Source organism: Apteryx rowi, unplaced genomic scaffold, assembly GCF_003343035.1.
Source record: "Apteryx rowi isolate R43461 unplaced genomic scaffold, aptRow1 scaffold_677, whole genome shotgun sequence".
NCBI lineage: Eukaryota > Metazoa > Chordata > Aves > Apterygiformes > Apterygidae > Apteryx > Apteryx rowi.
In genome coordinates, this window is record NW_020450957.1 from 112810 (window position 1) to 139150 (window position 26341).

General features: G+C 36.8%; 1 protein-coding gene across 3 annotated transcripts; it reads left to right on the forward strand.

Annotated features, from left to right (window-relative positions):
• Positions 1-556: 556 nt before the first annotated feature.
• BMT2 (base methyltransferase of 25S rRNA 2 homolog) lies at positions 557-24169 on the forward strand. 3 transcript variants are annotated; one of them, XM_026085801.1, is made up of 4 exons: positions 557-695; positions 10155-10328; positions 17313-17427; positions 20788-24169. In XM_026085801.1, the coding sequence occupies exons 1-4, from the start codon at positions 625-627 to the stop codon at positions 21415-21417; spliced, it is 990 nt and encodes a 329-aa protein (XP_025941586.1). In that variant the 5' UTR covers positions 557-624; the 3' UTR covers positions 21418-24169. The 3 variants fall into 3 exon arrangements, 1 of the variants encoding a protein (XP_025941586.1); XR_003256657.1 differs by lacking the exons at positions 557-695; positions 20788-24169 and adding an exon at positions 14333-15668 and having other exon boundaries at positions 10242-10328; positions 17313-17394; XR_003256656.1 differs by lacking the exons at positions 557-695; positions 10155-10328; positions 20788-24169 and adding exons at positions 12448-15003; positions 15536-15668 and having other exon boundaries at positions 17313-17394.
• Positions 24170-26341: the final 2172 nt, after the last annotated feature.

Consider the following 26341-nt stretch of genomic DNA (forward strand, 5'->3'; position numbering starts at 1 on the left):
TGGCTAGCCACGACTAGCATTTATCTGTTTTTTGTTTAGCAGTGCATTACGTAAAGCAAGCTAGAAGAAGTGGTATGTAGCAGCAAAAGAGAGAAAATCATCATGTTTAATTAATTTGAAGTGCCAGAACTTAATCTGCAAGACTTTTTTTAGCAAGATGAGAAACATGAAAATTAACCTGTCCCTGGAGATCTGCAAGATCTTTCAGTCTTTCATTTCTGAAATGTTTGTTATGTTTAATGCTCATGCATTAAGCAGAAACCTGAAATGAAAACTTCCTGATCATTTTAATTTCATAGAACCATTGGGGGGGGGGGGGGAAACAACAACACGGTATAATGGGAATATTACTAACCCAAGAGTCCCTTCCTTCTCCAAAACCCAGAGTTTTGCGTTTGACTAGAGAAAGGAAACCTTGTTTTGTTTTGTTACATGCAGGTAAAGGATTAATGCATTATGAAACTTCTTTTAATTTAAAGATGGTAATTTTGCCATAGAGATAATTAGAGACTTTGTATTTAATGTGCAATTTTTTTGTTGTTGTTTTGTTTAGTGGGAGACTTTGATAAGATCTGGCGTGAGCACTGTGAGGATGAGGAAACTCTGTGTGAATATGCTGTGGCAATGAAAAACCTTGCAGATAATCACTGGGCAAAAACTTGTGAAGGGGAAGGCCGAATTGAATGGTGCTGCAGGTAATTCTTAATGTATTTGAAAGATGCAATTGCATATTTTTACTAGCAATCATTTATAATACAAGGCTTAAGTGTTTTCTTGCCTTTTTTGCCATTTTTTAAAATCTGTTGTATAAAATATCAATGTTTTATTGCTTCCTAAAACAAAACCCTTCCTACTGTTCTAACTTATTAAGGAAATATAGCATATGAACCATTTTCTTATAAACTGAGACCTTTTTAAGGTATTTTCAGCAAATGTCATTTTTTCCTCAAGTACTGAAGCTGTTTGCGAGTAAACTTATGAAGTAATTTCATAAGTTCTTGGCTGAATCTGAACTGAACAAATACACTGAATGTACCTCAAGTTTAATTTACAGGGTTTTGATTTGGTTTGTGTGTATAAATATAATAGTGTTTGATCCCTAAATACAAATCCCTGCCACTCAGTTTTCAAGGCCTAATCACCTGCAATGGACTTTAAACACTGTGAAACTTGTTTAAAAAGGAAATTCTTACATGTCATTACCGCTAGGACAACCCAATAAAAATTAGATGTCTAAGTCATGAATTGAGTTCAGCTAAACTCTTTTATTCCCTGAGGAAACTAATCTCTAAAAGAGGAGATATGTTGATCACTCAGAATTCCTACATAGAGATGGCATCTAAGGCGTACCATGGAGTCTGTGCAGCAGAATAAAACAAAATACTGTTGAAATCTAACCTGGAAGAGAACTTATCCCTGGCTTATACTTATCCAGCTTTGGAGATGGCTTTAGACCTGTGAAGAAGATGCTGTAGCCAAGAGTCTGAGAGAGACAAAAACTTTACATGTCTAGATGTTTGAAAACCGTTCCATTGTCCATCATGATCTTGCATTCTCAAATAGATTAGGTATTAAGAAAGTAACATTCTATTCAAGTGTGTTGATCCCTGCAGGTGTCTGTTGCAAAATGATGAGCAAAGAGGCACTAAGAAAAGCAGGCACCTGGTCACTAAATTTTAATTTGTTGCATTGTTCTAGTGTGCATCATTTCAGTGGCACCTTGAGCTGTTCTGTTCTGCTAGGAATGGAGCAAGTAATAACAAGCTTATTTCCTTTCTCTCTACAACAGAGACTTAAATATTTGAAAACCATTCCCTTTCATGTTGATGTCTCTCTCTCTTTTTTTTTTTTTTAGCTTAAATAAATATCTTTATTTCAGTGTTTCTTTCTAGACCATATTTTCTGGTCATGGTTTTGTGGATCCCTGTCCCAGATGCAAGGGAGGTGAATCAATTGGAAAGAAATACACCCAAAATTGGACACTGTTCCACTGGCCTTTTCAGAGATATGTGAAATGAAGAAATACTACTGAGGTTGCAGTAAACTCTTGTTTATGTAGATTTATGCTCACTTGTGATCGACAAGTGCTGGTTTATTTTTTTCAGTTGCAAGTTGTTTTCTTGTATTTGTACCATTCATTACTTCTGTGGAAGTGTTGATCTTTGCACTCTTTACGAAATTATATTCTCTTGAATCTATTTTGAATTCTAATACTGCAATTTCTTGCAGCATCTTCTCTGGCTTGGCATCATTCACAGATCAATTAAGAGGAGGACACACTGTTCCAATGTTCAAGTAATCTGTGGAAATACTCATTGTACTAGACCCAGGAACAGATTCCCATGGAACATTGCTTGATATTTTCTTACAATTTGACTATCAACTAATATGTATAACTTCTTCAATAGAGTTGTGTGAACTTACTTTAAAGTAATTTCGGCTAACCAGTATTCCCTTATTTTGTGCAGAAGCTTGTGTCCTGCTAGGACAGGGTAAATGTTCTTTCTGTGCACGGGAGGAACAGTTGATGACCTGTATCTTGAAGCTTTTTGGCTCTGTGCATCATTTGCTTGTTGTTTGTAGTTTCTACAAGATTTACAAAGTAAATGGTTAAATGTGTGTCCTCTTTGGGCCCTGCAGCATGAACTCATATTAAAAAGAATCCACATGGTGAGAGACACTAAAATGCCCTATTTTAGCATAAAACTTCAGTTAAGGCACATACCTTTTTAGTTAGCAAAGTCAAGGGGTCATGAGATCAAAATCTGTAGAAGAAGAAGGTTACTTTTTACTTCTGTGTGTCTCTTGGATTAAACTGAGGCCTGGATACCTAGATACCAGGATGCAGTGGATTCATGTTCCGCAATTTTTTGTTCCTCCTCGGAGGGCTAGGAGGTGTGCCAGAGGGATGGCAGGTCCCCATTGTCATTACTCCTCCTTGTGTCTGGTTGCTTAGTTGCATGCAAGAGAACTTCACTTGCATGAGTCTTCACTGAGAGCTTTTGCTCAGTGCCTCAACCTCACATCACCACGAAGGCAGGAAGGTAGCTGATGTATTAAACTTTAGTTGGAAGCTGAAAATACTAGAAAACCACTGGTGTAACCCTGCTGAAGTAAGGATAGTTAGTTTGTTTTTCTTCTAAGGAAGATCTTGGACATCTGAAATAGAGAAGTGCTTCTTCTAGTAGCTAAAAAATATGTATTTGTCATTCTTTCCTTTGTTTTTCCTGTGTTTCCAGACATGCTCTTATAACCAAGCACCTGATAAAGTAAATCAGGTACACCTAAAAAATGCAACATAACCATTAGAAAAGCCACGTGTACTTGTTTTTAGCATCAAGAATGACAGTTTTCCTGCAGAGTCCTCCTTTTCAAAATCTTTCTAGCTATGTAGTTAATGACCCTAGAAAAATCCATACTCTGAAGTTAATTTTTAAACCAGATGACATGTAATTATCTTTTTACTACTTCATTAATTATTGATTTTAGAATAGCACATATCCAGATTTTAGAAATTGTAAAAGGCAGAAAGCAGTGCGTGATAGACTCTGCTGAAGACCATATACTGTCTCGTGAAGGGCCAGTGTGCTTTTATTTATTGCTTCAGGACAACTCAAATAACCTTTAGCTGGTGGGGAGGAGTGCCTTAAGCTTTGTCCCATTCCAGATGCAGGTTAGTGATCCCTTGGGTGGTGGTGTAAAAAGCTCGAACAGTACTCAACATTCCTTCCCTTGCTTTCTTTTCGTATCTTTAGAAAATTGAATACAGAGTAGTAAACTGTATTTGGAAATTAACACTTCTGTTGCTCTTTCATTTCTTTTATATTACAGTGCAAAACTTAAACCAGTATGGGATAAGATGATGTTTAGCCTCAATAATTATTCTAACTCTTAATTTTTGCTGGCGTAGGTAGGCTAGTGAACCTTTGTGTGGACAATGAATGCTGCCCTATTCTGATTCTAGTCAGAACAAAATAAGCTAGACCAGCAGGTTTGCTTCTTTCTCTTGCTTTTGCATCAGTGTTAAGACTTTTGTTGACTTGGCTTTTTTTTTTTAAATAACAAAAAACAAAACTGCACTTCTAACTAACTATCATGACAAAACCTGCAGATCTAGATAACACTTTAAAAAGTCTTTTGACAGTTGCATGAATGAACTGAAGAAATATGGTCTTGATGAAGTTACTGTAGGGTGAGTACAGAATGCTTGGAAAAATATGTGGAAAACAGATGTTAAAAGCTTATCTTAAATGTGATATACTGAGTAGGGCTCTGTAAGTATCCATCTGCTTCTGTTACTAACCAATATTTTCATTAGCAATCTGCTAAAATACAGAGTTTGTTTATTAAATTTGCAAATGAGACAGAACAGCAAAGAATTGTCACTAGGTTTGAGAACAGGATTAGAATTAAGAATGATGTTATTAACTATACCAACATTATCAGCTATACTAGTACAAGACAGGGAGACATATTGGTTATGTGTCAGTGCCTGTAGAAAAGCATTTGGATTTTATAGCACACCACAAGCTGAATATGAAACAGTCATGGGATACTTTTGCAATAAAGGCAGACCCCATACTGGAGTATATAAATAAGAAAATGGTCTGCAAGATATGTAAAGTATTCCTTTGACTTTATTTAGCATTGGTAAGCTCTTAGCCTTCTCTTCTTTTGGCTAGACAGGTCCAAATTCTAAAAAAAACCAAGGCTTTTGTGGAAAAAACTGGAAGATCTCTGATCATTTCTTTATCCTTATTGGAGTTGAGCTGCATTTTTCTTGAAATGCAGCGGCCAAGGTGATGCTTTGGCTAAGTCATGTGTTATAGGGTTTTTGATAATAACAGGTTTCTGCTAGAATTGGAAAGTTGATCCTGTTTGGGGTTGGAGGATAGACTAAATGAATGTTTGTAGTCCCTTCAACACTATTTTTCAGCTTTCTTTTTAATGATGCAGTTTGCCTAGCAATTTATTTTATCTTGGGTAAAGAGAAGGAGGAAAATGTTTTAAAATAGAAAATGGGCTTAATGTTCATTGTTCATGTTTGTATAACAGTCGTCTTTTTTTTTCTTTAAATTGACATAACAGTAAACGGTTTGCTGAACGCTAGAGCAGAATTAGAACAATGATCATATGATAACTGCTGACTGTTTCCAAGTTCTTGGAATCCTCCAGCAACGAAGGATACTGGATCCAGAAGCTGGTCCGGGGGTGGAAACAACACCAGAGAAACGTCTGATGACAGACTTTAGATATTTTCTTTTTAAGAAATATAACTAAAAAGCTGCAGGTCAGATCAAATATGAAAAATAAAATGGGAAAATGTATAATATATAGGTTTCTCAAGTTGAAATTTAACAAAATATAGTTAAGATAGTAAACAGTTACAGTACTTTAGATTGAGAAACCTAGTGCTGTCAGATATGCTGAATACAGAATTTTCTTAACCTAAAGCTGCCTGCTCATGACAATAAGAAAATATTTTCCAATACAGAGGTGAACTCTTCTGCTCTCCTAGATATGGTTAATGTATACAAGGAAAGTTAAGAATTATACCAACCTTGATATTTATTTTCCTTTAAGGGCAGAATGGTGAGATGATGGTATCTTTAAGGTTTTGTGTCACTTGAAACCCTTAAGCATAGGTAAAAGTAATCATAAATTGCTTTTTGCTGAAATAGAAGTTGACCAGACTAATGTTAATTTAGTTTTTATTATCTCGTCAGAAAGAACTAGCTACTAATTCTTTTTCAGCTTTCAACTTTTTGGATTAACTAGTTTTTATGATGTTACTTTCACAGTCAAGGATTTGAAACACCCCCCCCAAAATTTTTTTTAATTATATATAGTCTATAGAAACCCATGGTTTGGTATTCAACAATAGCTTGGGAGTTTTAAAAAATGATTTCTCTCATGAATATGTATTCATATCAACTCTTACTGAAACTTTTTAGGAGTGTCCAGCCCAAGTATGGGGATTCTTTTCAACTTGAACAAGTTGTTTACCATTTGGGACTTTAAGTATGGAAAACAAGTTTCACTGTGGAAATGCCAAGAATTTTTTTTTTTTTTTTTTTTTTTTTTTTTTAGGCGAAGACATGACTTGGGCAGTTCACCTGTCTTTCTGCCAGCAGACTTATAGTTTAGAACTGAAATGTTTGTTTCCCAGGTCAAGTAAACTGCAGTAAGTCTTAGCTCAGGTAGCATTTAAATTGCACAACTCTTACTAAACAAGTATGTTAATTGTAAAACTAATGTTGTATCATCAAAGACTGAAAGTTTAAGTGTCAGTTAAAAGTGGAATCATGTCAGTTCCCAGAATTATAAAATAGATTCCTTAATTTTATTTTTCTTTGTAAATAATTAAGGGGTGTTCTGCTCATTACTTGAGACAGCTGTTAAATGTAGAGTCTCATATAACTGCATACTCAAAACCACATGTGATCAATGACAGGTTTTAATAGCTGTAAAGTTAAACTTGTTGGCTACATCAACAAGTTAGCATAAGGTAAGGTACTGAGTGGATTAAATTTGATTAGCTTCTGTGTGGTAGCTGCCCATGTGCTCACTCTTACTCCATGCTAAATGCAGGGTGACTTAGTCCACTTCCATGAGGTGAGTATGCAGACAGCTCCTGTGAGGCCACAGGAGCCAACAGGGCAACAAACAGTAGTTTTGTCAGAGTTCTTGTAACTTCGGGAAGACCTAAAACAGAGAGAACCCTTGTGGTTATGAAGTGCCATGTTGCCAGACTGATTTGTTTTTTTTCTTTTTTAGTTTGGATGTGGGGATTTGGTATTTTTAGCTTCCTTGTGATACTGCCTTGAAATACACAAACTGGGATCTGAACATGAAGAATTTTACCCACCCTTGAGCCTTCTTGTAATTCTGAACCCTCTGTCTTCCAGTGAAAACTCAGGAGTAGATGTCTGTCTGCATAGTTGCCTTTTGGTAGTATCTTACGTGCAGACAAGCAAGGTTCTGGTTAGGATAATTAAGAAGAATGTAGAATTATGAGAATTCAGTTGGCAAGATAGGGAACAAGGACAGAGAAACTAGAGATTTGCATAGTAACAGACAAGGAAGAAATGGTTTCTTCACGGTGGCAAGAGAGCAGATGCCATGTTTTAAAAGTTTCCTCTCCTGCTATACAGCAGCACGTTAGGAGTTAAGCTAGAAAATGTACCAGCTTCTAGTGAGTTAACAAGTTTATAACATCAGTAGTTGAGGAGATAAAACAATACATATCCCCAAGGCCGTGAACTTTTTAATATGTTCTGACCTACACGTCGGTATCGATGGCTATATGACGTTATTTAAACTGCCACTGATTCAAAATGCTTTAAGAGATATAATGAGAAAAAAGACTTCTAGCATAAAAATAAAGATGCTATGCAAGGTATCAAAGAAGTAATAAGGTGCTGATACACAGTGAGGAAAAGGATTTTTCTTAGATTATATGTATATGTTTTCTTTCAGACTAAATGACACACAGAACTAAATAGCTGTGAAAAACATACTCCCTAAATTGATTGTATGCTCATGAACAAATAATTGCCATATAGTGTAAAATACAAGTACTATACCAGTAAATAATTCAGGTATTGTTCTGGGGCTGAGTTTTGTTTTCTTCTGTTTTTTCTCTTTCTGCTGAGCTAAGTGACAGACTACTTCTACTTCAACTATTTGTTAAATTGTTGTCTTTCACAGAATCAGAGAACGATTGAGGTTGGAAGGGACCTTTAGAGATCATCTAGTCCAACACTCCTGCTCAAGCACCTAGAGCACATTGCCCAGGACCATGTCCAGATGGATTTTGAATATCTCCAAGGATGGAGACTCCACAGTCTGTCTGGGCAACCTGTTCCCAGTGCTCAATCACCCTCACAGTAAAGAAATTTTTCCATATGTTCACATGGACCTTCCTGTGTTTCAGTTTGTGCCTGTTGCCTCTTGTCCTATCACTGGGCACCACTGAAAAGAGTCTGGCCCCTCCTCTTTACACCCTCCCTTCAGATATTTATACATGCTGATAAGATCCCCCCAACTCTTCTCTTCTCCAGGCTGAAGAGTCCCAGCTCTCTCAGCCTTTCTTCATATGAGAGAATGCTCCAGTCCCTTAATCATCTTAGTAGCCCTTTGCTGGATTTGCTCCAGTAGCTCCATGTCTCTCATCCTGGAAAGACCAGAACTGGACACAGTACTTCAGATGCAGCCTCAGCAGGGCTGAGTGGAGGGGAAGGATCGTCTCCCTTGACCTGCTGGCAATGCTCTGCCTAATGCACCCCAGGATACCATTGGCCTTCTTGGCCACAAGGGCACATTGCTGCCTCATGGTCAACTTGTTGTCCACCAGCACTCCCAGGTCCTTCTCTGCAGAGCTACTCTTTCCATATGAGTAATCTCTAGTGGAGTTAATATGGCTTCGCAGTGTATACATTTGAGGGTATTGTAGCCTGGGCTGGTATTCAGGCCTGTGTATGTATATTTTGACTGAGTTTATTTCTCATATGGCTGTGTCTTCTACTCTAAGGTTACTGTCTGCATTAAAACTTTATATTAAGTGCAAGGATGCCTAGGTCCTGCTCGAGCAAGTAAAACTTGCTCATGCTTTGAGATTATTAGACACAGGTCAGTTTGAATCTTGAGGCCGTATAACCACATTGGCACAGAAATGTGTCCAAGCTAATTTATTTTTTTCCCTCACAGCAAGAATTAATAACCTGAACATAATGTGCTACTGTAGTTATATGTTTAATGGTTGAAAGCTGGTCATTTCCTGACAGCTTGGAATAAAATGGCCTCTATTTGTACCTGGCTGGTTGTGTGTTTCTTTATACAAAGCTTAACTCCATTGACTTTTTTTTTTCCCCCTGTGCATCTTTTATGGAGGAGAGATTGGATATATTTGGTACCTAGAATATCACCATTCTTTAGATAAGGCTTTTATATTTCAAATTGTCGACTCCATTGGTGATTTAAAAGTGGTGTTATACCATTGTGTGCTTTCCTGATCTAAGTTATATGAAATACTATGTTGTCTTGATCCTGTTTCATGTAAGCCCTTATTAAATTACACTTGAATTTGTCCTTTCTGGAATGTAACCTTCAAACCTCTGCAACTTTATCAGAGGAAAACTGAATGAGTTTTCAAGACAGCGTCACAAAAATTTGCTGTTATGAAAACAGCATTCAAACAAGTACTATTTTTGTTAAACTTTTCATGCAAATACTTGGCTGGCACATCTAATTAAAAATACTGCTTTGTACAGGGTGTCAGACTTTTTAATTTCACAGCAACAAATTGTTTCCAATTCCAGATCTATTTTGTGGACGCAACAATTCAGTTATTCTCTGGAATGTAACGCTTGGTTCTCATACACTAGTGCTGACTGCTGGTTAAAGTATGCATATGCAATTTAACTTTCTTTTTGATAACATTCGTTCCTTTAAACTGGTTAACCTTTCTGTTCAAATATGACCAAATTATTTTTCTCTGGTTTTATTAACAAAATAAGGAAGAAAAAGAAGTTAGTCCTGTACAATAGTACAGCTACTGCAGATATCTGTTGTTGTTAAAAAAAAAAAAAAAAAGGGAAAAAGAAAAAAAGAAAATACAAGCAAATTCAATTAAAATCGAAAACCAGTATGTGTAAACTACTCCATAAACCTGGGTTATGTTTCTCTTCCCCCAACTGTACATGCTTCCCAAGATATAGATGCTTCATAAGGCCCTGCATTTATGGCGAACTAGTTAATAACTGTCTGCACACATATGCAAGCGTGCCTTTGGTGGAGACCTGTGGTGTACGTGTGACGGCTCAAGTTGCCTTCTGGTAATGCTGTGACAGGACTTCCATTGTCTTGCTCTAAAAATCTGTCCAGATAAAACTCATTTGAATCTGTTTACTTAACTGTGACTTATGGCCAAATTATTGGCACTAAAATAACCCTCTTGATTTCAAGCATGTCTTCGGTTGTATCACATCTTTCTTAAACCTGATTTATCAAAGTAAAATTTGAAGTAAAGTGCAGTAAAATTTTGTTTAAAAGCTGACAGCACTTTTATCTTTTAAATCTGGCTTGTGTCATGTCTATAATAATGACAAAAATAGCATTCTGTTTTTTGGGGAAACTTTTTTTTCTCTTTGTAGTGTATGCCGTGAATATTTTCAGAATGGTGGGAAAAGAAAAGCACTTGAGAAAGATGAAAAAAGAGCACTTCTTGCTTCTAAGACCTCTCCAGCCTTAAATGTTTCCCAGACTCCCAAGATTGAAGAACCCTTACCAACATTTGGCCTGACAAATCATGAAGCTGTAACGGAGGAGTAAGTTTTACCAGTTTTCAAGACTTTTTTTTTTGTCTGTGATAAGATTTCCCCCCACCTCCAATATTAGGGATGCATTTTTAATAGTTAAGAAAGGGTATTTTTATGTGAATATATACATGTTTCAAGAAATACTTATGTTGTAGTGTATTTTGGTGGATGCCATAAAACTTAGCTTGGGAAGGACAATTTAGTCATCTTCATTTAACTGTTAAAGCAGTTTCACTTTTGTATGCCATTGGCATGCAATGCAATTTATATTAAAGTTTGAAGTGGAATAAGGGAGGTGTTAATTAAGTTAAAATCTAATGGCTGTTCAGCATTGTTGAAAAGTCAATTGCTTATGTAAGTACTAAGTGCCCAAATGCAAATATCAGAGTACTTAAAACTTTCTTTTCATAAATAATTACGGAGAAACTCTTGATTCCAACTATATACTTCAAAGGGAATCTTGAATTATAATAATTAATTTTAGATGTGATGATTGGCTTTGGTATCCTCGAGGTATTTCCTTAACAAAGGTTTTAATTTTGTCTTGAACCTTAGCTCAAATATGAATTTTATTTTTGGTGTTCAAGAGTAGCTGCTTCCCTCTCCCTCTCCCTCTCCCTCTCCCTCTCCCTCTCCCTCTCCCTCGTTACGGTATCCAACCCTCTTTTTCTTCCTAAATATCATGGATCACATTTGTAGCATACTCATGTACGGTGGGAAGAATTTCATACGTTGCATATATAATGGAATAATGAATGCATAAGCACGTGGTTGTTAAATGTTGCATTTATGACTGATTTATACTGTTCATAGACCAACTCTTACAACCGTCTGCAATAGTATTTTGTTTCTGTGCTATGAAGAGATTTTCTCATTACTGTGGCTCGTCTTCTGTGAACAGCACTTACTTCGTCAGATGTAGTATTGATCAGGGAAGTGACAAGCATGTTACTAATGCTTATTAGCAAATGTCTTTATAGCCTTATCAGGTGGCATCTTTTTGTAGTTTGTTTTTGTAGAATAACTTGCAAATGCCATAAAGATCTCAAATGCTTACATAATTGAATATTTGCAAGCAAAATGAAAACATTTTCCCCCGTATGTTGCTCTTCTATGACAAGGCAACAGATGCTTCCAGAATGAAGGTAATAGTTTCTCATAATAAGCTTGGCTCTTATTTTCTCTCTCTCCTTTTTTCTTCTTCCTTCCTCTCTCCTCTGTTAGCACCCATATTGCTAAATCAACCCAAGAATGAATACCTGTTTTTAATGAGAACTGTCAGGCACTTTCTCACAGAATGCTGATTACATGTTAATACCTTAGAACATCTAAATAAGGCTAGCATTTATTAACATATAATTTTAACATTAATATAAATAGCAGTTCATTGGTACACATTTGTTTAATAGGTTTGGCAATCATACACTATTTCAAGTTGATTTGTTTTCCAGTCTGAGGTCTTGTCATGATACAGCATTAGCTCTCTGTCTCTCTGCATATAGTCCATCTTCATGCATTGTGCAGAGTTTATAATAGCCACTGCAGAGACAACTACACATAAGTTTCTTCTTGTTGCCTGCAGTCTGTAGGCTTAGCTTTTGATCTAACTAGTGTGTATAGAAAGTAGTTAATATAAAGTTTTTATTTCATAACTTTAAAAATATTGGTTAATTTAGCCAGTGATGATAGTCTTTATATTCTTTCTCAAACCTGAAAAATATATATAATCCATAAACATGTACCTGACAAATGCAAGATTCCTGAGATTCACTGAGTAAACAACAAGCAATAGTCGTGTTTTTAGTAGTTGTACAAGCCTTATAGCAACAAGGCGTAGCTGTTAAATTACTGTCCAGTGAAGCCAAAATTCACGCTCTTTCTTTATATTTCACAGAGGAAATTATAGAGTTTATCAGTGAAAATGGTTTGTGGATTGCACAAAGCATGCCTGCCTTTTGAAATGCTTTTGCACTACGTCTAGTCTGATCAATGAGTGAAGTCTTTGAATCTTGGTGAGATCTTGCGGGGGGAGAAAGGGGCTCCCCTCCACCCTGGTTCAGATACTGTCATTCCATTCTGTTCACGTAACACTATACATGAGAGGGTGTGTGTTGTTGGGGGATTTTTTTTTTGTGTGTGTAGGCATGACCAAGCCTGTGACTTTTTGTTTTACCCAGTAAGTGTGAAGATAAAGATTTTGTTCTTCCCATATATAAGCCCCTCTCAAATACTGTTAAAAACAGGGCACTTACATAGGAGCTCTTTCTCTGCTTACCTTTACTAGCAAGTCATTGTAGAGACTGTACTTTGCATGGTAAGCAGCTGGGCTGGCTCAGGAATAAAAGGTTCTAGAGGTGGTGGTGAAGAAACTGGGGGATGCCAAGAGATGTTCTCGGAGGTGACGAAAGAAAACATCATAGGAACCAGAGGTACAAAGCTGACTGCAACTCAGAAAGTCACTTGGTTGTCTAAAACCAAGCCCGCAAGCAAGGAACCATCTGTAATGACGTTGTGTAGAGCGCTTCCTGTGCACTGTTGTGCCTTTTGTGTTTCTGTTCTTTCTGACCTAGTTGCTTTGACTTTTTTTTCCTGTTCAAAAAAAAAAAATACTACTTCAATTTATATTCTAGTAATACCTGTTTTTCATTTTAAAATTTTCTGTTTTGGGGGAGTTCACAATAAAGAAAAGACTGAGCCATGTTCCTGTCAAAACCCTCAACAACTCAGGTTCCCATTCCACTATTTTAATGGACTTGATAGTGCAGAAAGTTGCACAGGAGAAGGCTGCCATATTTTGGAATAATTTTTATTGACATACAGGACAGGTAGAACATACTAGCATTTTTTGATCCACTGGGTTACTCTTATATTAAAGCATTTGTAAGATCTTAGTATGTATGAATACTCTAGAAAACAATATCTTTTTTTAAGGGAGGAAAAACAATCAAAATATATATTGGATGAATAATAATTGAAGTATAAAACTGGAAACTAGGAGATCAGGACTTGAATTAATGTCAGAGATAAAAAGTGACTTTACTTTTGGTCACATAACTCTGCTCTGTTTATCTATCTATTTACATTGATACCTGGCAGCCTGAGAACTGCTATTAAGCAATTCATTACACCTGTGCTATGAGAGGCAGCAAATGCTGACGGCTGGCAGGAAAGTCTAGACACAAGTGAGCATCTGAATTACTGCTACTTATAAAGCTTCAAAGTTCATTTGCAGTGCATTCAGACTGCCAAACGCCTTTGAGGTGATGCAGCTGTCAGAGTGAGAAGAGGAAGCCTCTCTTTGCCTTATATCAAATGCCTTCGATCTGTTGCCTGTTAGTATAGAAGAGCTGATTTTGGGCTTCTGTTCAGCTTGGAATCCAAAGCTGCAGCTTTCCAGAAGTGTGCCATAATGCCGTCACAAGTAGTTTTAAGGGTGCCTTCACCCAGGGAGAAGATGGAACACATCTCTAGGAGTTTGACTGTTCTGCAAGTGAAGTGGGCTCTCCTAAAGATGAGAGGGTTCTGGTTTGCGTTATTTACTTTTAGCCTGTTCAGGTATTTCATCTAACCCTTTAAACTGAATTTTTAATGATCTCTAAGAAGCTGCCTCTTTTCTCTATGGGAAGTTTTTTCTGCACTAGGCTATGGAGTCCAATTCCTGCATGTTTTGTTTTCTCTGGCCCCATGCATTTTCCATTCTTTTGCTATCACTATTGGACTCCTCTATAGGAGGCAAGCATACATACAGACATAGGTGTTTCTGTTTGAATGAAAAAGAATAAAGTGAACAGTGACTTTTGCTTTTAGTTTCTGCATCATCTTTTCAATGGCTCCATTCATTTGTTGGCTCCATTTGTCTGCCATTAGTATCTGCAATTGCTAGACAAGGAGTGCTGTTCTGAGAAGCCCTATACCAACCCTGCATAGAAAGAGACAGGACTTTGGCCCATATTTGTAATTTATGGTCATTAGCATCCATATGGTACTATATAATTCAAATTCCTGTTGTACAGGATGCATTGAGATTTGGCATCCAAGCTGGGAAGAAATTCACTGTCACCTTCATTCTGAAATCTCACTCAGTTCTGACCAGCCTACTGAGAACTCTGGTGCTTTGTGCAGTTTTAACTGAGAATTAGAGGTAATTGCTGAACCATTAGCCTTGGTGTTGCTCACAGTTTGGCAGAAATATCCCATGGATATCTTATATTCCATGTAGAAGCAAAATTCTTAAACTTGGCATTATTATTTTGCTGAATACAAGGGTGGTTCTCATGCTTCTGCAACATCCTCTGCAACATCCTCTCCATGGTAGATCAGTGGGAGGTAAGGAGGAGCTTTGGGGAGAAGCCTGGAGATCCCAGATCTCCTTATTGCTTCTTAAAGAAATTGTCTGCTGTCTTCTGTGTTCTTACTACTTTATTGTTGCTATCGCTACAACCATGGTTTTGTTGGACTCCACTGGCTGTGTAGATATATTTCTGGAATTTTTTTCAGTCATCTGTGTTTCCAGGGCTGAATATTTCCGAGAAAGATGACAAATGCTATTTTAGAGGAGCCAGTTGTGTTTGGAGACAGACGTTTGAAGCAAAAAGGAACAACATTTTCTTGCTAGAAAGTTATCGCTCTCCTCCCTGACAGAGCTGTGAATTCACCTTCGCTGGCTTCCATTAATGGATTTTAGGTATTCTAGAATTTTACCAAACGTGATGGAAATTTTTCATGCCACCCTGCAACTGATCCAAGAGAAAGAGCTCAAACTCTTGGGCACTGCTGGCCCAACCTGTTATTGCTGACTATGCTGTATATATATATATATATATATATATATATATATATTTTTATGCATGGATGCACTCATCCAAGTTGTGTTTTAAAGAATAGGTAGATGTAGGTAGGTGTCTGCTAGTGGGCTTGAATTAACCAGAATTACTTAACTCCAACACTTACTGGTCTGTTGCAATTTCAAGGAAGAACAAACGGGAGGGTCTTAAGTGCAGACTGAAAGGAGGGTATGAAATCAAAAAAAATGTTGTCGATTGTAAGGTGTATTCCAAAGCTAAGTTCCTGATGTCAGTGTTAACTGAGCGCAGCATTCAAATTCTAATTCTTCTGAGAGGGACAGCATATCAGTTTAGACAAACTGTCAAAGAAGTGCCAGGAGGAGGCAAAACTTAATGGCAATGGGATAGGTGACTGTAAGTGCTTCTGTACAGGTGCATTGATCTTATCTGGTGCTACATCATATACAGTGGCAACTGCACTAGTCATGAAGAAATTGCCTTTGGTTGCAAACTTGAAGACCACAAATGTTCCTCTAGGTATTGGTCAAGGACTATGCCTTTGAAGGTAAGAACATTTTCAGAAGCAAGATGAAAGTCACTATCTTCTTAAAAAGTTGTCAGGGTTTTTGGGGGGTTTGGGGTTTTTTTTGTTTGTTTTGTTTTTGACAACTATGTATTTAACTCAAGAGAACAGTGATGTCTGTAACTTTATGAAGGCATTTTAGATTGGTTTTGTAGTTGGTCACAAATGTCAGAGCTTCCAAAGAAAAGGAAAACCTCTTCTGCCAGCCACTGGCATATCTTTTGCTTCTTATAATGGGAGCTTCCACCAGACAGTTTAAGAATGTCATTTCTTCTTATCCTCAGTCTGCTGTCTTCTTTCTGACCTCCCACCTTCCAGGTTTTTTTACCCCAGGAAGTTTTGGAATTTGGCTGAGATGGCAGTGGGCCAGTTTTCATTGTGTTTTTTTCATCTTCCATGATGTTTTGGGAGGCTATATGTGCATCTCTCTGCAGCATTACGAAACTAAAATACAAAAATGTCCTAAGCATCTCAATCTTTTTCTATTGGTCTGAGCAGTAAGTCATGATTTCCTATGTTAATTCTTCCCTTTTTTTTTTTTTTTATCATTACCCTTCACTATTTTTAACATAATTAAGTATTTAGTATTACAGCCATTGGCCATTTTATCTGTAACTTCCCCCTTGAATAGTAGATTTGTAGATAGTTGTAGATAGGGAAATAGATTTTTGATTTCCAAAAATGTTCTCCAGAATTCTTATAGGATGAATCTTCATCTTTGAGTCAGTTTGGAAGAATTCTGATTAGCTGTTCATAAGTCATGTGAAATGGCTATTTTTACTATTTCTCATTTTAAAAATTTCTGATACCCCAAAAGTAAAACTGATTATGTGGCATTGAACAGATATTTCCAAGTAGGTTTGAGGAAATCCTTCAATTCATCAAGATGTTTAGAATAATATACCTAAATTTGAGCAGCCAGTCTTGAAGTTTTTGACTCTCTATGGATCAGTCTAACTTTTTTTGCAGTATCCATTGAAAATAGAAATGGAGAGAACCTCAAGCAGTCATCTGTTTTCAGCAAAGTTGTTTAACATGGGTCTTACGTTTAAATGTTGGGATGTTTAGATAATAAAAAATATTTTGCAGGGAATCATTAAATATTTTCTTTTTTGGTTTATTTGAGAATACCATTGTGCATCCTCTGTCTTTGTTAAATCAGATTGTAATGCTTGATTTCAGATGCCCTTTAAAATGGGACTGACAAATTGGTAGTGTTGTCAGTTTGTCTTTTGAACTCCTGAAATTGTAATAAAAGTAACTTTGTGTGATTTAAGACATGCTGGTAAATACCACAAAGAGATTAAATAGGGAAAGACAAGGTAAACTCTGATCAGCCTGAGTAGCAGACACTCAAATTGCCTTTTAGTTTGTTACTACAAGTTGCACAAGTTATTACTATTACAATATTAATAGCTCAGGATCTTCAGCCTGAGGACCATCTGCTTTACTGATGGGACTTGATTTTCGTAGGCACGTGAGCAATTCAAGCAATGCGTTCATTTCTATTAGTCACTATTGTAGAACACTACAAGAAGTTTCCTGTGTTAGTTATCTGAAATTGTAATTCAGAATATAGCTTCAACAAATAACATTTGATAAAACTGAACTCTTCTTGCTTTTTAGATTGCTCCACTCCTTGGGAAAGATCAGATTACTTGATGTTGGTAGCTGCTTTAATCCATTTCTGAAGTTTGAAGAATTTCTGACAGTTGGCATAGATATTGTTCCAGCTGTTGAGGTGTGTAATATTTGCTGAATTGATATTTTATTTCATTCTCAGATATTTTAGAATACTTCAAAAGGTTTTAAAAATGTATGTTTAATACTTAAATATATATCCTAAATATCTTTTGCTTTGAGTGAGCTGTGGTCTTCATACCATGTCCATTCGCATGAACAAGTTCCAGGATTTATTAATAGAGAACGCTAATTGTTTTGTTTTAAAAGATCTATATTTTTTTATGAGTTATACCTTTATAACGTTGTGGTGGATCTTAAAATTGGAAAGTGTTTGTAGCCATCTTTTAATGGCATTTCACATAAGTCCTTGCATCTTAAAAGGCCTAAATAAAATTTAGGTAGATTTTTGCTTAGGCATGAAGGGTTTCTCTCAGAGGCTGCATTTGCTGGCAGAAAGAAATGATCAGTGACTGTACTTGGGGATGGGTTTGAGGGGGAAGGGTGTTAATAAGTGTGCTATAGTGGGGCCTTTCAGTTTATTGCTACAAATATTATTGAACTTTCTCAGTCCTGAGGGCAAATGTATCAGCTTAGGATGCTCTTTATTGTAAGTACTATGTTTGGAGTAAATTGTTGCATTTGCTCTATGTAATAAGGTTCTGAAATGCATTAATTCTGCTGCAGTCATGATGTGTTCCTTTTGTCTTTCCCTCTCAACATGACTTTTGTGAGTCCTAATAGTATTTGTTAACATAGCAAAATGGCAAAGCAGGATGCAGATAAAGATACAGAAAGGGACATGTATCTTTCAAAAAACCAAAAATCTAATTTGAGGAATAAGGAAGATGTAAAACTGAGGGAAAAACTATTAGAGGAAAATTAGAGGAAATCTCTTATTAGTGTAAGAGAATAAATGTCTTAAGTGTTTAGCATTTGTATGTTTCATATAGAGAAAACTTAAACTGTAGATGTATGAATATGGAAATAAGTTTTGGTTTTGTGTTTTGAGGAATGAAAAGCTGCATCAAGAAAAGATTGGTATTCCATTTAGCTAGGCATTGTTCAATGACCATTTTCAGTGTCTTAGTGTAAAGTACACTGAGGGAAGTACGCAGAACTGTGAATAGGAGGAAGGGAGAGAGACTGGGGAAAGCAAAACTTCTTGACCTCGTGTTTTTGTTGGCCGTTCCTTCAAAAGCTCTGCTTGTAACACAGATCTTTCAGAATATAATTAGTAGTGGTTACTTTCTTAACATAGCTTGATTTATCTACATAAAAAAAAAAAAAAGCAAAATTGGAAGCAAGGGAAAATCTCCACTTTCAGAAGAGGAATAATTAAGTTCAAATACAATTTTATATTGCTGGGAAACATGCTGAATATGCAGATGTTTTATTGTTATAAATATGGTATGAGGCAAAAAAGGGCTGGAAGGATACTGAAATTAAAAATAAAGAAATTACAGGTAGGATTGAGTTCTTTGATGTCAGTGGATGCACTGAAATCTGACTGCTTGCTGTTTCAGTTTCTAGAAGAGTGTTAAGAATGACAGTTGAAGACTTGTATGTCTAGAGTAGAATTTAGCAGTATGGCAGTGATCTTCTCCTAAAACTGCCTTGCACTATTCAAATTCCACTTGAACATCCTGTAGTCATGAAATTATTTTTAAAATTATTCTTGCCTGTTTTATGAGTATTTTTCCACTACTGAGAGATTTGCAGTCTAAATAGCTATTTCTCAAGTGTATATGTGCAACATCTAACTTAACTTCACTTAGAAGCAACACTTATCATGTTACCCTGAAAAATTATATTTCAAAGCACTTCTTTCTTTAAAACTTATTAGTAGACATCATGAAGTTACGACTGTTAATTTCCTATGCTAAATATTACAAGGAAGCAGAATGTAGCCCAGCAGGTATAGCAATTGCAAATAAAATTTCTTGATCATAGCCACATAATGCAACTCTTTCTTGATTTTTGCATACCAATGACCAAGACTAAAGCTAGTGAAAAATAAATCACAGATTTTTGGGACACTGATTAATTTTTCTAATTTACTGCATATTCTCTGAAGATAAAATGATTTTATATGAACAGAAATAATGTTTTCTTCTACTTCCAAATAGTTGTGTATATGAATTGGTTTATGAATACCTTTACAATGGTATTACTTTTTTGATTATTGTTTTGTAAAATATGCTATAAATATTTTTGTGGTATGAAAATGCACCATACTTAACTTTACCTTTCAGATGTGCTCCACAGAATATTTTGTTTCTGCTTTCATTTTCACTTAATTTTTTAGAAGACTGTCATTCACTGCACATTCTGTAGTCATTAGGATCATTTTTTGCTGCTATTGTGTTGAAACCTTGTCTCTTAAAAAATACCTTTTTTCATGAGAGAAGTCAGTCTGAGGTGTGGGTGAATATGAACTGTCAAAGTGAATAGCATAATATTACTCTTAGATTATATTTTTGAGAATTTTCTATGATTGAGGATGTTATGAACTTATTCTTTTGTATGTTATATTGTTGTGTCATTTCCTGTCTTTGATGGCTTGGGCACACAAATGATCAGCTGATGAATTTAAAGCTTTTATCTTTCTGTGGTAATGGCCTAAAAGTGCATGTTTTAGCTTTGCTGTAAATGCAAAGTGTAACAGTGAGTGTCCTTACTGCAAAGCAGCAACCATACTGTAACTTCTAACATAGCTTGTCTTGCCATAGCTTCTTCATGTTTCTGCACCACTAAGTAATGTCGCCTTTTTCCAAGTGACCAAAGTATTGAATTTCCCTGACTCCTTAAAAAATGTGTGGAGGTGTTTAGGTATCAAATTTATTTTCTAATCACTGATATCAGGTTTATGAAAAACAGTCTAGACTTTTTTTTTTTTAAGAATTACATTGTTTCATGCTGTTGCCACATTTTAATATGCAACTGTGTTGACAAGGTATAGTATACTGGGAAGACAGGGAAATTTGGTAGTTAATATGGGATGGTTTTAGCTTCCAGCACCTGGAGAAACAAAAGCAATTCAGGCCTGTCTGTGTTTTTTGTTTTTGTTTTTTTAATCAATAGCAAAATAGTTGATTTGACACTAGAAACATTTTGTTAGGGCTAATCTGCCATTTTCTTTTTTAAAAAATGAACAGTTCATATAGCTATCAAATCTCCAATAAATTGTTCCACATCTAAAAATTTTCTTTGCAACTGTGAAAGCTAGCATTACACACTATTTTTAAATCAGTATTTTAGATTGTTTGATTTACTAGCAAGAGGCATATTTAGCAGACTTGAAATATCCTCAAGGGAATGAAGAGGTCTGTTCATGATTATCCTGTGGGTTTGAATTGTGAATTCTTCTTTAAACTAATCTTGATATTTGTTTGGCTTTTTCTATTTCTTTTTCCACTAGAGCGTGTACAAATGTGACTTCTTAAATCTTCAAATTCAGCAACCTCTGCAACTGGCACAAGATGCTATAGATGCCTTTCTTAAGCAACTGAAAAATCCCATTGATTCTCTACCTGGAGAACTGTTCCATGTTGTCGTTTTTTCACTCCTCCTTTCTTACTTCCCATCACCCTATCAACGATGGATATGCTGCAAGAAGGCACATGAACTTCTCGTATTAAATGGCTTATTGCTTGTAATCACCCCTGACTCATCCCATCAGAATCGCCGTGCAGTGATGATGAAAAGCTGGAAAATTGCCATAGAATCCTTGGGTTTTAAACGCTTCAAGTATTCCAAGTTTTCTCACATGCATCTGATGGCATTTAGGAAAACTTCCCTGCAAACAACAAGTGACTTAGTTAGCAGGAACTACCCAGGAATGTTGTATATTCCACAGGATTTCAACAGTGTAGAAGAAGAGGAGTATTCCAACACTTCCTGCTATGTTCGATCAGATACAGAAGATGAACAGCTAGCTTACGGCTTTATGGAGCTACCTGATGCTCCGTACGACTCAGACTCTGGAGAAAGCCAATCTAGTTCAATTCCTTTTTATGAGCTAGAAGATCCTATATTGCTTCTAAGTTAATGTAGTAGTTGAAATGCCCTTTAAGTCAAACCTCTTGCTTAACTAATTTTGCTATACTAACACGGGCTCAACACACAAAAATGGTTTGCATAAAGAAGATGCAAAGGTTTACAGAGTTTGCTATTTTTTTCTACTTTTGAATTTTAAAATTTATTCTTGTATGAAAGTGAAAAATACAAGTTTTATGCAAATGACTCATGTCATGGCATAAATTACTGTTACTTTCTTTACAATTTATATCACTAATTTTTTTTCCAGAAAGGTACCATTCTTTTCTTTAGTGCTGTGAAGTGTGAATTCTATTTAATTTGCTAAATGTTGTTTCAATATTTTAACTGTTAATGTTGTTGAGCTTAAGGCACTGGAGTTGGTGGGCTTCTGAGAAGTTTATGTAGGAAGAAATAATTTGCACTTTAAATGTGCAGATAGTTTAAGACACTTGGTCACACATGTCCCTTCTTAATTATGGAACAAAACTTTTTTCCAAAACTTGTTTCACTCTGGTTAAGTCTGGGCTGGAGAAACTATAATGCTTGCGCATTTGATTTTACTTTCACTGCAGCCCTCTTGAGGTAACACCAAATCGATATAACACCAAAACATTGGAATATATTCATCCATAGTTATTTGTGCTGTGTAACTTCATTTGCATGAATTGCAGGTAGACAGGAGGATGGTGAGGAGGTTACCCCCCACAGAGGAGTATGGTATGGCTAGACAATTAAGTTTCACTTCAAAGCTGGAAGGTGGTTTTGCAGTTTTGAGTGTACTAGCACTAACATACATCAGTATTTCCCCAGTGATGGTGTTCTGTATTCTTTTCAGACTGTGGGGTTTGAGGGAGAGAGGGTGGTTTTTGTCAAGTTTTAAAGTAAACTATTTATGCATTTTTAAAAAACACAACTGTTTTCTTTAATTGTCCTTTATTGTAGACCTCCCAAATTATAACTACAGACCAATTTTGTAAAAGCAACCTAATTATGTAAGTTTTTCAAGGATACACGTACGTGCTCAAACAAGTGTATTTGGACCACTTAAATGAGTGAAATGAACATACACTATTTTGCTTATTTGGACTCCAATTTTCTGTTGGGTTAAATAAAAACTAGCTGTCTGAAAACTGGTCTGCAATGTAAGAAGCTGGAGCAGAAGTGTTTTACAGTTATGAAGGGTTGTTTTTTTTTTAACTTGTGTGATAAATTTATGGGGGGGGGGGTTGTGTGGGGAAAGGGAAATTCTGTTCAGAGGTAGAAATAGAGGATTCAGTATTAATTTAGCTTAGATTGCCCTCCATTTAGAAAGAATGGCCAGAATTTTCAGGTTTGAATGTTAGTGTTTTAAATCTGTATGTAGCTGCCTAATCACACATGATTCAAACTAGGTGCCACATCATGGATTTCAGACTGACTTCAGGAACATGGTAGAAAATACTAATGAATAGTTTCACAGATGGCAGTAAACTGCAGTTTTACTGTGGCTTTTACAGTGGTTACTATAAAAATGAAACTAACCCCTTCTATTGGAGTTTTGCACTGAAGTGTCACAGTTTGATCTGCCTGTTTTCTTATATACCTTATTTGCTAGAAAAAGTCATTCTGTATTGGTCCTATTTACACTAAAACATGAACTGTACTGCAATGCTTTATTCTTTACATAAGCTTTTTCTCTTACACATAAATTTAAAGTATCCCCTAACATCTGATTCAAATTTGTTATTGAATATGAATGGTATAGTTGTATACAAAATAAACAATTATATTTTGATGTGTAAAAATTAAGATTAGACTCAAAAACAAAGATCATAGTTGATTGTTAATATTAATTTTCTACAGAAAATATTCATCTAATGAATTACATTATCAATTTAAAATGAAATTAAAACTATAACTCAGTGTTTGCATCTAATGCTTAAAGTTCACTAAAGTGCTTGTCAGACAAAACCTTTTTTTTTCTTCCCAGTTAACTACTGACTCCAGCAATGCTCATGTTAAAGCTAAATTATTGGTGCTATTAATTCAGTTGTTTACAGAAATTTAATTTGTGCATACTTCAAAGTGTGCTTAACATTTTAATTGATATTCCTTTTGAAGTTATTTACCAACTAGCATAAATGTTGGCATTGGTCAATATAATTTGGTTTGTGATTCATACAGATAAGCAATGCAGTCCAAGATTTATCATAAATAGCTTAAAATAGATTAACATTTAAAATTTAGAGCTATTTGGCAACTTGGTGACACCATTTTATTTGTGCTTTAGGGACCAGAGATTCATAAAAGCTTGGTTCTCTTGCTGCTCATTCTAAATACCTGAAGTGTGTTCTTTGGGGGGGTTTTGTATGTTTGTGGATTGTGGTGGAGGAGGAAAATGGAATTTACAGAAATACTTAAACTTCCCTCAACAATAAAGTGGTGATATCAGGAGTTTTTGAATATTTGGTGTTGGTGCAAGAAGAATGTCTGCAGATTATGAAGTGTTTCAAAATCATGACTCAACAGGACATGAGAATGATCTCTCATCCTTAAGGTGTTGGAGGAGAAAAGGAAAAAAATGTGTATTTGCATTTCTGTTGTCTTTATATCACTACCTTTTGTCAACAAAGCACATTTATTAAAAAATATGAAAACCTTTTTATAAACTGTTTGTTTGGGGTGGGAGTGTTTTTTTTTTTCTTCTCCTTGCGATCAGTTTACACTGAAGTCCAGTAAAATCAATGCATAGCTATTTTCCTTATTTTCAAGAAAACATTTGTTTTGGGTATATTTTATAAACAATGGAATTATAGTAAAGATGTTTAATTTGGTACTTCAATTTCAGTTTCTCCATTTCAGTTTTGGTCTCTGCTTTATGGAAGGGCTTTTGATACAGGATCAACTGGAGGAATTCCACATTTCGTTGCCTGCCTACTTAAAATGCCACCATCGATAATGCAGTTCCTCTCTTCTCACTTTTGATGCAACTACGTGCACTCTGAATTTCCCCTCTACCTTCCTGAAATCTATCTTTGCAGCTCCTGTAGTAAGTTTGCCCTTTGAGGTCACTGCTGTATTTTTCTATGTGATGATTTCAGTATTAGAGGTATCAGAAAGGGAAGGCAGTGAGAAAAGCAGCCATAAGAACTACAGACACGGGGCTCCTGGTCGCATCAAGATTCTGAGGACATTAAATTTCAGCAGAGCTGAAGTGAGTCTCCAGTGACTCTCACTGCAGATCCCAGCTGTTATATTCTGGTCTCTCACTTGATACTAAGGATCAGAAAACATGATTTCACAGCTGTTCTTAATATTGCTTCCTGCAGAATCTGCTTCAGAGGGGCTTGCTGACTTGCCTTAAACTGTGATCATTCTAAGTCCTTTTAATCATATCTCCATGAATCAGCCAAGTACCTTTGATTCCTAGTACTTGGGCTATATACGTATTCAAATTCTCTGCTCTTTCTTTCCTCTTTTTAAATTTGTTGTTTTAAACCTGTGTAGTAGTGGGAAGATTTTTAGAAATGCTGTCTAGTGAACTTGCATGGACCTTAGTTGTTTTACAGGTGTTTACTTTAAAGTGTTGTCCAAGAATTGTAACAGTTTTTTCAGGGGTATTCTTAAATCATAGTTGAAAAGATACAGTATCAACTACCTGTGTCCATGATGCTGTTAAAGCATCTGAAGTAAGTGATTTTTGCTAAGCAACTGAGACTTTTCTGTTTGTTCAAGGATAACCTCTTAGCTTTTTGTTACCGTGTAACTTTTGAGCCTGTTAGCCAGTTTTGTTTAAATTTGGAAGAGGTGAAGATCTCCGAGATAACTCATTCACAGGAACCACAATTATCTGAGGAATTCAGGCAGGAAAGAAAGACTGGCCAAGTTTAGATGCTTGAGTAGCCAGCCACTGCCAGTCAGCACTACTGCTTTTTGTCTAGGTAGGAGAGGGGGGTTAGAGCTGGGGTTACTGTGATGAAGGGATTACAGGAACAAAGGACAGATCCACAGAAAAGCAAGCTTCTACTTTTGCAATTTAGACCAACGTGTGGCAGCTGTCTAAACTTCAAAGTCAAACTACCATTGTTCTGTGTATTTAAGCAATGGAGCTATTAAGATCCAGAAATTAGGCAATCTTGCCTACCTGCCTTCTGTGGCCAAGGCTAAACATTGCTGTCCACTTTTTTTTTTTTTTTTTAATTCTTCCAGCCCATTAGCCTTGCATTTTTTGTGTGTGATGGAGCAGCTTTAGCAAATGCAGTGGAGAATCACTCATGCTTATAGCCTACATGTTACTAATTCTCTTGGAATGAGCCAGGAGCGGGTTCGAAATATCTACGTGGGAACGCTGGGTCCATGTACGCTATTCTCCGGGCAGCTATTCTCGCTGCTCTGCCTGGCTCGTTTGCCTCAAATGAGATGTAGGTGGCTTTTCTAACGAAGTTGCTGCAGATTTTGCACAGCTGGAGCAATGCACTCACAGCACAGCCACCTGCTCTTGCTAGAGCCACGAAAGGTGTAAGTCTTCCGCTATCTAGTTTAGCTAAAGACTAGGATTTTTTAAATGCTTTTACAAAAGTCGTGCCTCCAGCGCCGTAGCCGGTGGTGACGGGCCCCGCGGCGTTTCGCACGCCGGGGAGGGCGGCTCGGGGCTGGGGCGGCCCCTCGGGGCGCCCGGGCCCCCCCCAGGGCGGCGCGGCGCCCCGGGAGCCTGGGCCGCGCGGGGAGCCTCGTCCGCGGGCGGCTGCGCACCGGCTCACCGCGGTAGCCCTTCCCCGCACTCCCTTCCCCGCACTCCCGCCCGCCGCGACACTGCCCGCCTGGCGCGGCGCGCCCCGGCCCTCGCCGCCCGCGAGGCCGCGGCGCCGTTTGAGCCTTCGCGCTGCCCGTAGCCGGGACGCCTCCAGCCTCAACATGGCGGCGGCGCTGCGAGGGGGTTGGGGAGTTTCCGGGGC